This window comes from Myodes glareolus, chromosome 8 (assembly GCF_982192425.1).
Source record: "Myodes glareolus chromosome 8, mMyoGla1.1, whole genome shotgun sequence".
Classification (NCBI taxonomy): domain Eukaryota; kingdom Metazoa; phylum Chordata; class Mammalia; order Rodentia; family Cricetidae; genus Myodes; species Myodes glareolus.
In genome coordinates this window covers 62,234,628-62,247,536 of record NC_142033.1, presented here as the reverse complement: position 1 = coordinate 62,247,536, position 12,909 = coordinate 62,234,628, and the positions used below count along the sequence as shown (strand labels likewise).

The 12,909-nt window shown below is 45.1% G+C and overlaps 1 protein-coding gene across 7 annotated transcripts in view; it reads right to left on the bottom strand.

The window, feature by feature from the left end:
- Prom1 (prominin 1) overlaps positions 1–12,909 on the bottom strand; it is a 108,710-nt gene that overhangs the window by 19,681 nt on the left and 76,120 nt on the right. For all 7 annotated transcript variants that reach the window (XM_087909053.1, XM_087909051.1, XM_087909054.1 and 4 more), the window contains exons 11-15: positions 8,898–9,057; positions 4,962–5,114; positions 3,473–3,596; positions 1,760–1,863; positions 354–438 (exon numbers count right to left, since the gene is read on the bottom strand). In XM_087909053.1, the coding sequence (XP_087765179.1) occupies positions 354–438; positions 1,760–1,863; positions 3,473–3,596; positions 4,962–5,114; positions 8,898–9,057 (626 nt within the window). The remainder of the gene's footprint in view (positions 1–353; positions 439–1,759; positions 1,864–3,472; positions 3,597–4,961; positions 5,115–8,897; positions 9,058–12,909) is intronic.

Below are 12,909 nucleotides of genomic sequence, written 5' to 3'. Positions count from 1 at the left end.
GTGGGTGTGGAATTGTTCTGAGATTAATAGATAAAAGTTAGGATGGTAAACTGCTTGCAGAGTAAGTAAATCCTAAGCTGGACCAAGGGAGAAGGTCTTGGCCCACATCTTGCTCATTTGGTATTATGCAATGTCATTAGAGGAGCTAAGGGAGCCCTGATGGCTTTACAGCTTTCCAATGTGAAGAGCTTCTATTAGACAGGTTTACACCCATTGTAATTTACTCGGTGTCACATTCAAATGTTGTGTTTTATCTTTTGTGGACTTTGCAGCAGCCTTAACCAAAGGGAAGAAATGCACCTGGGTCTCTTAGTAAAATACGGTCAAGTTTATGACCGGCTCTAACGCCTCACCTTCTCAATGTTCAAATTCTCGCTGATGTTGAAGACATGCTCAAGCTGAAAGGTAGCGTATACACCACGACCTTTTTTGCAATCACTATGGGGAGAAATAGAGAAGAAAGAACCAGATCAATGCTAGAGATCTGACTTTCACTAAGGATAAGGAGAAAGTTTAGCCATCCCTCAGGCTAGTAGGACTAAATCTCTAGCTGACAAAGTACATGATGGGAAGTGAGCACAGCATCACTTACCCCAGGGAAGGGAATGGCACACACTATTGAGAGACTTACTCTAAAAGCTGAAGCAAAGAAAATATCAGTTTCTCTTTGAGTGGTATTAAACAACAATGAGTCCTCAGTTCCTCAGGACTGAGGTCAGGCACTTTTTGGTCTTGTCAGGTGACCCAGAATTTGAGATGCTAAAGCAAGACACCCCCCCCACCCCAGAATCCACCCGGTACTTTCATGTGTGCACCCACGTGGCTGTTGAACATCAAAAGACATTTACTAAGGAAGGTGGAAAAACCCAAAAGGGACCATGAACATGACCAGGTCTCCTACCGAGAGGAACATTCTGGGGAAGAAGTGGCTTCCAGGGGCAGGATGCTGGCAGCTCGACTGTTTTCTCAGCCAGCTTACTGCCCAGGAGGGGACAAATGAAAGTAAAGTGTTCTGAAACGAGGTGTCCATTACACACAAGAAGGATCTGTCACGTCACCGCTGCGGGGCTTGAAGATTTAAGTTTATAAAAGGGTTAGAGAAATCCGTGTATCGTTTAGTATTGCAGGGATGTTAGCGACAGGAGTCAGGATGTTCTACCAATGTTCTTACATGTCAGAGGTGGAAAATGCGTGTCAATGAACAATTACCAAACACTATTTTATCATGTTCTCATAGTGAGTTGGACACTACTCCAAACACCTGCATTTCACCTAGCTCTAAAAACCCCAAGGGGAGAGAGATTCCTACTGTTATGCAACATACTAAATGGAGAGAAATCAAACTGTTCAGGGCCACAGGAACAAGACAAGATCTCAGGTGATCTGACTGCACAATGCACAGGCTAGCCCGAAAGCTGTCTCACTATTGTGGTGTCTGTGACAAGTGCCACTCTTTGAGTTCTTGATGGATTTTGTTAATGAATCTTATTGTTACCTTAGCCAGGGAATCTTAGGGAATACCTAGCCTAGACAGGGCTTGAGAAAATACCAAGATTAGGTCATAAAGGCTTGAAAACGTGACCTTTGGGAGAGGTGTCTTTTCCATATTTTGCTGAGACTAGAAAACAGGTTAGCTCTGAAATTAACTGGAACTTCTTACCATTAAGTTAAAAAAATGCTGAAAGTGAAAAGCTCATTCTTAACAACAACAAGAACAAAATTTTCAGGAGGAAAAAATGTCTACTGCAAGGATTAATACCTGTAAACTTGTTCAAATGTCAGGTTAATGTTTGGGTTATTGAGCATCAAGCCAGAGAGAAAGAAGCGCCAGTCTTTTCTTAGCAGGTGGGGAGTGTCCAAAACCTGCAATAAACACAAAAGTTGCTTTTAACGACAGTTGCACAACACTAACTCATACAATAACAATTATCCAGGTCGACATTTGAGGTATTTAATACTGTGCTATTTCTTATTCATTTCAAACCCCAAATCGGAAAACAATAGCATAATTAGGATAAATGGGGCGAGCACTGAGTAGCGTCAATCAGAACCACTGAAATTGTGGTATTCAAGCAACTTGAATTTATTAAACATATTAGAATAAGAAGGACAAGACTATTTGGTTTAGAAGAATTAAGAGAAGGTCATAAAGCAATAGACTCAGTCTCTTAGGACAAAGTGAGTTAAAACTCATTTTCCAGTAGGACATGATGGTACACACACTTAAAACCCCTTATTCTGGAGGCAAACGCAGGAATATCTCTGTGAGGTTCCAGGACAGCCAAGGCTACCCATTGAAACCCTGTTTTCAGAACAAAACAAAGATATACCTCACTTTCCAACTCTACCACACAAATTTAAGAAAAGGACACCAGTGTGTGACTGCACATATGCCAACCAAGCACAGGCTCAGCCTCTCCCTTCCCAAATGCTCGGGGCCAAAGGTGTGGCAGATTTATATATATTTTTTTTATTCACACACATATAAAGAGACATGTAAGGGATGGGACCCAAGACCAAACATGAAGTTTACCTATGCTTAATTATTTTCCTACACACATAACTTGAAGGTAAGACTCTACCACTCTTTTCTTAGGAAACCAAATAGAGATGATGTGATCCATTGATCTTCTCGACTTAGTATCCCTTGATTCTAATGACTGAAGCTAGAATTGGTTACCTGTGCAGTCATTCACTTGTTTTTTTTTTTTTTGTTTTTTTTTTTATATAACAGATGCCAGGAGGAAGACGTATAGACAATAAAAGAGGGAAGTAGAAATACATTCCAAATATCAGACTCCGGGGCTGGAAAGATGACTGTGGGTAACGCGTTTGCTGAGCAAGCATGAAGACCTGAGGTCAGATGCTAGTAGCCATGTAAAGGATGAATGTAGGTGTGTAACCCCAGGACCGGAGGGCAAAGAAGGGAGGATCCTAGAGGTTTAGTGGCCAGCTGGTATAGCCAACTAACAAGCCCCAGATGAGAAAGCCTGTCTCAGAAAGTGGAATAGAAAAAGGTATCTGACATTGACCTCTGGCCTCCATACATGCATACACAATACTACACACACACCACACAAAAACACAACACAAACACACGCACACACACACACATACCACACCCCACAAATCAAAATCTACAGAAAAATACCAGGAAGCCAAATAGAATCCAGGCATGTGAACCAAACCTCCATATAAATGAAGATAGTGAAAGTGCAGACTGAGTCCTGGAGTCTTGGTGATGTGCTCTTCAGGACAGCACACGTGAAACTCAACGCTTCACCGTGCCTCCTCGGTCTCTGCCGAGTATGTGTATGAGTGTGCACTGGCTATTGCCAGCAGAATTTCAACTTGTTGAATGACAGCAAAGTACCTATCGTTTTTCACTCGATGCAACCCACAAGCTACAGGGAACACAGGGAGACCCAAGCGTCTGCCCAAGCCTCCCTCCTTAGAAGAAAAGCATATTTACCTGTAATAATTGCTTGTTTGCATAAGGTTCACAGACCAACTTTTCCACATTTGCACCGACGACAAAAGTAAGAACCACAAGGATCATCAATATCCAGCAGAAAAGGAAGCTGAATCCAACCCCACTGGAAAAAAAAACACACACACAGACAGCATGAGTTGCTAGTTCTCACGAATTTCACAGACTGGTCATACACAGTGGACCTGCAACTTTTGTGGGCAAAAATGTATTGACCTTCCACAGTGAAGAGAGGCAGTGGCCACCACTGGAGTCTTGGCAAATGTCTACAGAACCCTGGCAATGAGGGTGTTGGGTCTACCCAGAGTCCTGCATGGTCCAGAGCCTGTGCTCTGGGATCAGCTGAGAATCAACCCTTCCTGCAAGGATGTAGACAGTAGAGAGACACTACGTAGGAGTTGTGCCTGTGGAGACCTCCCTCTGGGTTGCTTCCAGACTCTCGCACATGCTAGGCAAGGACTCTACCTTTAAGCCACTTCCCCAGTCCTGGAATAGAAAGTTTGAAATCTGTGTGTGAGAGCAAACAGACTTCTTGTGTGGAGCACTTTCTCAGATCCTGGAAGTCTCTAGGTCATTCACTTGAGGATATTCTTAGACCTATTGACATAAACGTTAATGAAGGCATGTGATACTAGGGGCCTGTTTGGGGCGGGGGCGGAGGGTGGGGGGAAGCACTTCGACACACAGATCACAAGAAGTCTGAGTCTGACAGGGACTCCATATTTAAAGAAGCAGATAAACGCAGGGCAGCCGCCCTCCAGTTCTCCTCATCCCGGCACGTGGCTGATGGTTTGGTTCTCCATCTCACAAAGGAGAAGTTTCTAGCTCTTACTCCCCTTGAACCTGCTTACACATCCTTACACTATTTTTCAATAAGAGACCGTGAAGGCCACCTAGTTTCCTCTGTGGCTCATTCACGACCACTGCACATGGGTCCCAGCCTAAGGTCTGGTGCCATCACTGTGCATTGCTCTTGCCTGCTAGGCTTTCCCTCAGTATTCTACAGTAAAGATTCCATAAAGATGTCAACTTTTATACGGGTGTCTTCAAAGCAGGGATCTCTGTTCCCGCCTACCACCGCAGGTTCCACACTGCCAGGGACCTAACGCCTATTCCTGTCCCTGGTTCAGGTTACTTGTCTAAACACCAAGGGTGCTGAGCTGGCAAATCTTGCTCTATATCAAGGTCCTGGAGCTTCCAGTTAGCAGTACTGCTGATAGTAGACAATGGTGTCTCTACTTTTCACGAGTGAGCGAATCAGTGAATGAGTGATGTTAATGCAGGAATGGGCATTAAGCAACTCGGGGATGATTTTCATGACAGCTGGGTTAAAAAAGAGCCCACCGTATAGAAGCAATGTGAACTCAGAGGCTCCAATGGGAGCCAGAGGCCCCAAGGCTCCATAACACCACACTCAGCACCACGCTCGTCCTCACTTTTCTACCTTTGAGCGACAGAAAGGAACACTCACGCCATGAGGAAGATGCCTCCAGTGTTGGAGACACAGCCTCTTCTGGTTGGGGTGGCATGCTTGCTGTAGCCACACACACCACACAGCAAGCCCAGGAAGAAGAAGGTCACGATGAGGGTCAGCAAGAAGCAGACAATCAAACCACCCAGCCACCTAGAGGAAAAAGGACAGTGTTATCTTACGGCTGTTGGTTGTGAGCCTCACCTTCCACGGCAGGGCCACCTCTCCAGTCCTGTTGTTATACATCAAACAGGCAGTGGCTATCCTGTCTGACCGTGGGCTAAGGTTGGAGTAGTCTTATTCATTGAGCAGCCGAGAGCAAGACTACATACAAAAGCCTCCTTCACCCTTACTCTTCATCCTTTCTTTGTGTCTTTCACATCACGCCTTCCAATTCCACCCCTCTCTCTTGCCACCCCAAAATAAAACAAAATTTAAGAGAAAAAGAGGGGTAAAAGAAGAAAGGAAGAAGGGGGGACATCTTGTCACAGAAGTTGCAAGGTGCTACGGTGAGTCATGCAGTAAATCCCGTTGTCCATATATTTTTACATGCAGGCATTCATTGTAAAGCATTACTGAGGCTGGAGAGATGGCTCAGAGGTTAAGAACACTGACTGTTCTTCCAGAGATCCTGAGAGGTCCCAGCAACCATATAGTGGCTCACAGCTAGCTATAATGAGTTCCGATGCCCTCTTCTGGCATGTAAGCAGACATGGAAACTAACACTGCACACATAATAAATAGATAAATAAATAAACAAACAAACAACTAAATAAATATTTTAAAAAAGAAAGAATCACTAGTTTGGTTTGAGGCCGCTGGTATATGTTACACCATTGATGTTGAGCCCTCACAGGATGTTTTCTGAACATCCTATTGCTGCCCTGTGTTGTGGAGATCCTGAAGCTTGGGTTCATAGGACTCACCTCCCCACCCCCACCCTGTGTTCCAGCAGGTCACAGATGAAGTGGCTGTTGGAGTGAGATCAACACATAACCCTTGTTCTGGGCCTGGGTACTTACAGGATTGGTCAGTCTGCCAGCTCTCCCCTATCCTCACCACCAGGGTGGGTTCTCCAGCATTGCCCTGGCTAATTCACCCCTTGCAATAATGAGCAAGGGATGGCCACCCCTGCTTCTTAACCCAACCAAGCAATACATCACCGTAGAATATTATTTTAAGGTGTGTTTCCTTTGTTTATGCTCCGGAACATTTGTCTAATGATGCAAAGGATGTGTTGCTTTTGCTTATGCTGCATTTGTTTAACTCTGAGAAGCTGTGATTCTTTGCCTGTCTAACACACCTGATGGTCTAATAAAGAGCTGAATAGCAAGGCAGGAGAAAGGGTAGGTGGGGCTGGAAGACAGAGAGAATAAATAGAAGGAGCAAGCGAGGACAAGGAGCAAGAAAAGAAGGGGTCGGCCTCTCAGCCAGTGACAGAGTAAGAGTGAAAGTAAAATACACAGAAGAAAAGGAAAACACTAGAAGCAAAACGTAGACGGGATAATTTAAGGAAAGCTGGCTTGAAACAAGCCGAGCTGAGGCCAGCGTTTATAAGAAATAATAAGCCTCTGTGTGATTCATTTGGGGCTTGGGTGGTGGGCCCCCTAAAGAATAAGAGCAAAGAGTAAAAAATATCAACAACTACAATACATTTTTCTCTTGGTTTCGTAGTGCCCTTTCTCAAGGGTGGTGGTGAACACCCACAGTATCACATGGGGTTCATGGTAGGCCTAAGCTTCCTCAGGAGCCTGATCAAACCACACCCAAGATGTTCAAGTCCTGTCAAGCTTCCTAGTGCTGAAAGCTGTGGCTCGGATCTGGGTAGATGACAGGGGAAAAACAGCAAGCTCCTCTCCTTTCTCAAAACTCTTTTGGGGTTAAAAAAATATTCTGGGGCATCATGTTCCTTATTGAACCAGAAATACTCTTGTGTGGCAGATACACGAGACATTTAGAATTTTATGAGCATCCCAAATCAAATGTTACAGAATGCAAAGTTTAATTCTGTAATGGTCCTGGGAGACATTTTAGGATAATGGAGCCTCAATTACGTCTTACTGGCATTCCCGGAATGCACACCCACTTCCCTGCAGCTGAGGAGCACTCAAGGCTAAGACTGCTTCCCAACCTTGTAGACAGAAGTATCTAAACCAACAGAAGTATCTGTTCCTCTGGGGCCTCCTGACAGAAGCAGCCACTGCAGCTTCTCATTCAATTAAAAGCAATTTTTGTAATTACACTAATAGCTAACAGCAGCCATTCAGTGAGATGTTTGCTCCAGATACCAATTAAATAAACCATGGAGGCCAAATTAAATAAGCCTTGGAGCCTGGTTCAGAGAACTTTCAGAGTTAATGAATCCAATGATTAGTTGAGATATTTTTTTTCTTCAAAAAAACCAAAAGCTTTAAGGTCTCCAGACAGGGGTGGAAGGAAGGAAGGAATGAAGGAAGGGAGGGAGGGAGGGAGGGAGGGAGAGAGGAAGGAAGGAAGGAAGGAGCAGTTAAATGGATTAGACTGTGGGAAATTCAGTCTCTGGACGTTGTCTTATGTCTGTGCCAGTGTCTGCTGGTGTGTCCTAGGCCCTCAATGGAAACATGGCATGAGCCCCTGGAAGCTTATCCACTGTAGAGCCAGATGGTGTGGCCTTAAAGAAGCCATTTCCCTTTTCTTGACCCCAAAGTTCTTGTCTACAACACAATCATGCACAGACACAACTCAACAGATGTCAGGAGCGAGTTGGAAGTACTGGGCCTAAAGAAAGTGCTTAGTGAGCGTGCTGAACATTCCCCAGGTTACAACTTTATCGTTTGTCTCGTGCTGCCGTGCAAATAGTAAGTCAAGTGAGAGAGGGCAGCTAACCTCCCCAGAGGGCACTCCTAAGGCCGTGCCCTTCAGAGACAAAAATACACCTTACGCTTCATGGATGCCTAACTCCATCCCTCTCCACGCCATCTGGAATGTCCACCATCACCCTCCAGGGCCACACACCATGGCCTACATTATTTAAGCTCTGGATACAGCAACTGCCTGCCAACGTACCCCACACACACCCTAGTTCAGACACCAACCTAGTGACTTCATAGCACAGCTAAAGAAACCAAAACGTCAGGTTCCTTCGGAAAATGCCAATCACTGTGAATTTGTTTCGCAAACCAATGAGAACATTTTCTAAATGCCCTACTTGATTCTGAGCTTCCCCAACCCATACACTCTCGAGTTCCGAACTACAGCAAAGATCGGAGAAACATGAACATCAAAATCCTAAACTGCTAAACATTTGACTCGAGGATCTCTAGTCCCCCGAGTTTTGCTTTTAGATTAGGGGTGTCTTCTGAATATGCACGTCACCACTACCCAGAAGCCATTCTAACTACCTCTGTTCCGCTCTAGTTTCACCCTGTGTGTTGTCTTAATGGGCACTTAGACCATGTGTGTGCAGATGTGTGTGCTGGGGTACGTGACACACGTATGAACATGCTTTTGTTGGTGTCAACTGTCTTTCTCAATCACTGCCCACCTTAATTTTTGAGCTAGGGTGTCTCACTGAAGCCAGAGCTCATCGATTGGCTATGCTGGATGGCCACCAAATCTAGGGTTCCACCAATGCCCTCCCCACCCCAGGACTAGGGTTGCAGATGCACACTGCCCCTCTTAGCTGACTTTATTTTCTTTAACACGAGTGCTGGGGATTTGAACTCAGGTCCTCACACTTGTACTGAAAGAGATTTACTGCAATGGCATCTCACCAAGCTCCTTTGAATTTCTTAAATTTATCCAATAAATGAATGTAGCTGGGCATTGTTCTCACAGGCCACGGCCTCTTTGTCCCATTTTGTATTATAAGGCTATCCTGGGAGTTACGTCATGTTCTCATGCCCTTACAAAGCAAGCTTCCTGCCCCTCATTCGCCTGCTCCGAAGAGTCACTCACCAGTATGAGTCGTATTCTTCCAGTTTGGGCAGCTCCCGGTGGAAGTAATCCTTGCTGTCGTTAATGTATCGGGAGACCTGAGACAGCACCTCCTCAATAGGAATACTTTGGCTCACATTCTTAATGGTGGAGCTGATGGAATCCAAGACCTTTTTGACATCTGAAAACAAAGGGAACACAGTTACGTTCAAACAGAGATAGACACCTTGTCTGGGGACAAAGAAAAGTCACTTAGGTTTCCCCATGTTCTGTGTGGGTTTCTAACAAGGTGAGGTTCTATACCAAGTATAGACCAAGACCACCTACAAACAACAGCCAAATGGAGCAGTGAAGGAAAGCACAGACTTAGTGAGATGGTACTGAGGTTGTCAGGCTCCCTCAACTAATATTTCGCAAAAAATAGATAAATAAAATAAATGATGGGGATCAGTGACTAATATTCAGGTGTGCCTACCATGTGCCAAGCCCTTCTGTCAATATTAATCTACTTCCTCACTAATGCAGTATCTGCCTGAATTCCCACTTTACTGTGGCCCGGAGGCTCATGTGGGTTAAGTTTTCTTTGGGAAAGTGTTGGGTTTTGCTGTTGTTTGTTTTAAGGAAGTCTTATTATTTGATGTGGGAATAGTAAGAATAGAAATCCCACTACTTAAGAAATGGTCGTAAGAGACAGGCGTGGTAGGGGAGTGCACACAGTAATTACAGCATTGGGAAGGCAGAAGTCAGGAGATTGCAGTCAATTTGAGGGCAGCCTAGCTCACATAGGGAGACCCTTTGTCAAAGAAAGAGGGGTGTTTGGGGGGAGAGTGGGGAGAGGGAAGGGGAGGAAAAAGGGGGAAAGGAAGTGGAGGGAGAATATAGACTAAAAATAAAAAGAAATGTCATTCACGGGCATAACTTTCCTGCACTGCTTCCTTAAAAAGTGACCCCAGTTGATGTATTAATCAGTTCTTTGACTCGTCCAACCGGGGACTTATTCCAGAAGCCAGTCTGTGTCTCCTACATGCCAAGGACAGCATGCCTCCCAGGACCAGCTTCCACTCAGATCCGTAATGGCTTTCCAGACACCAGTGTTCTAGAATGCACTACTCTGTCCCAACAGAGCCTGGATCACAGCTGCCTGTTCACAGTCACCCGATCAGCATCCCACAGGTCCAGAGGTTAGGTTTTGTTCCAGATGTGTTAAGAAACACAATCGTTAAGGCTACTGATCCCGATGGGCAGAGAAACGGCTAAGCATTGGCAAACAGGACTCTCTCAAAACAGATCTCGGGCTCCGCTGGGTTCTAGACAAGGGCAGAGGTTGGGGGCTTGGTTCAAAATATAATTGTGTATATATATATATATATATATATATATATATATATATATATATATATATATAAAACAAATCAGTCGGAATTTTTTTCTAAAGTGTTTTCCATACAGATTTCAGATCTAGAAACAGAGAGCAGCCAAGTACGCCGTGTTTGGAGAACTCTGCCTCCCCACCTCCCCAAATGGCTTTTGTGTAAAACCTTCTGAACTGTGAGGTTCCGTCGGCCACTTTGATGGACATGATCCAAAGGCCTGGTCTGCTTTGAGCAGCTCCTTGAGGGTCTATCTTGCCCTTCCTCTCACATGACGAGGCACAGCCTTGTCAGCTTTGGTGACTGACAGGTGGCTGAAGCGCCTTCCAATCAAATGTGTTCTTCAAACTTCAGTGTGCAGGGACGCCTTTTTGAGGAAGGCTCCTCCTGACACCTCCCCTCCGTTGCCACAGTGTGACCTGTGTGTATGACTGGCCAAAGGGCACTCAGTGGCCAGGCCTGGTGCTTCTCACATCCCCAACACTTGGAAGAGCCTGGGACACAAAGTAGGCACTAAAAAATATATTCAGGCGAGGACTAAAGGCCCGAAGTGTGGGAGCTAAGGACAGAAACATTAACTAACATTCAGACTGATAGACAGGCACTTGGTTGGCCCTGGGATAATGCTGACTTGTATTGAAGCAATGACCCCGGAAATACTGGGTTTTGTTCACGCATGCAGCACACTTACAACAGAGGGCAGCTCGTATGGGCAGAAGAGGTCCAGAGGGGGTGAAACAAGAAATCAGACACGGAGATTAGTAAGCAGGAAGCTATCAGACATCCAGCATGCAGTAAGTAATCTTCAGATGTTACCCAAGGGAAGCATGACCTTGCCTTTAGTATCTTCTAATAAAGTTTTATTTAGTTTCCGTGTATAGGTGTTCTGCCTGCATCACGTCTGCACCACACACATGCAATGCCCAAAGAAGTCAACAGAGAGAATTCGATGCCCTGGGATTGGAACTGTAGATGGCTGTGAGCTGCCATGTGGTTGCTGAGAACCGAATCCTGGAAAAGCAGTCAGTGCTCTCTCTCCAGCGTCTAAGATATAATGCAGGGTTTTATTTTTGTCTGTTTAATGGTTTATTGTTATTGTATGTACACTGGTGTCATATATGTCTGTCTGCAGGTGTCTGATCCCCTGGAACTAGAGTTATAGACAGTTATGAGCTGCCATGTGGGTACTGGGAACCGAACCTGAGTCCTCTGGAAGAACACCCAGTGCTTTTAACCACTGAGTCAACTCTCCAGCTCTGTAACACAACATTTTTTTAAACCACTTGATAAATAGGTAAAAAGCAGCCCTGGGAAGAAGCTATTTTAAATTTCATTAATTAATTTTACATCCTGACTACAGCTTCCCCTCTTTCTCCCCCACTGCCCCTCCACTCACCCACATCCACCCTCTCTCCATATTCATTCAGAAAGGGGCAGGTCTCTCCTGAGCATGAGCAAAGCATGGCATATCAAGCTGCCATAAGACCCTGTATTCAGTCTGGGCAACGCAATCCAGTATGAGGAATAGGTTCCCCAGAGCCAGCCAAGGCACCAGGGACAGCACCTGCTCCCATTGCCAGGAGTCCCTCAAGTAGACCAAGCTACACAACTGTCACATATATGCAGAGGACCTAGGTCAGTCCCATGCAGGCTCCCTGGTTGTTGGTTCAGAGTCTGTAAGTTCCCATGAGCCAGACTAGCTATCTCTGATTCCTACAATCCCTCTCTCCTCTTCTCAGCAGAATTCCCCAAGCTCAATCCAATGTTTTGCCTAGATTCTCTGAATCTGCCTCCAGCAGTCAGTGGATGAAGGCTCTTTGATGACAACTGGGGTATCCACCAGTCTGATTGCAGGCGATGGCCAGTTGTCACTGGTCTTAGCTGGAGTCATCCTCATGGACTCATGGAAGCTTTTTTTTTTTTTTGAAAAATAATTTAAACTTTTTTAAAATTTTATTTTATGCGCATTGGTATTTTGTCATGGGTGTCCTGTCCCATGGAAATAGAGTTACAGACAGTTGCGAGCTGACATATGGGTGCTGGGAATTGAACCAAGGTCCTCTGGAAGAGCAGTCAGTGCTCTTAACTGCTCAGCCAGCTCTCCAACCCTGAGAAGATCTTTAAAGAGAAGCTGTGCTTTGACTCAGCTTCAGCTAATAAGCTTAAGAGCACCCCTTCTTGGCATACAGAGCTGCTTATATCCACTGATCTGCACACTGACTACCAAGCACCCTCACCCTAATGCAATGCAGTCGTGTCAAACTTTAGAATGCCCTCAGCATAGACTGTGTCTCTAAAACCCTAAGCAGCTGTGGAGCCCAAAGGGCCACGGACGGAAAGAAAATACTTCCCCTAAAAACAAACTCTTCTGTAGGTAGAGTCTCTCTAAAAATAAGTAAGAGTCATTTTAAAATCACTTAGGAAATACAATAATCTGGGGGTGGGGTCTCCCTCTCCGGGAAGACAATTAGAACATGACCTTCCAAATTGCCGCTGTTGTAAGGCCTGGAAGAGCCCAGCACAGGGAGTCACCACCCGGTAACACCCTGACCATACACCAACGAATATCAAATGCAAGGCTTGGTGGTTTTCATTCTCTACTCTACATTACCACTGACTAAAGATAACATAATCAAAACATCTGATATGCATTCCGTAGACTA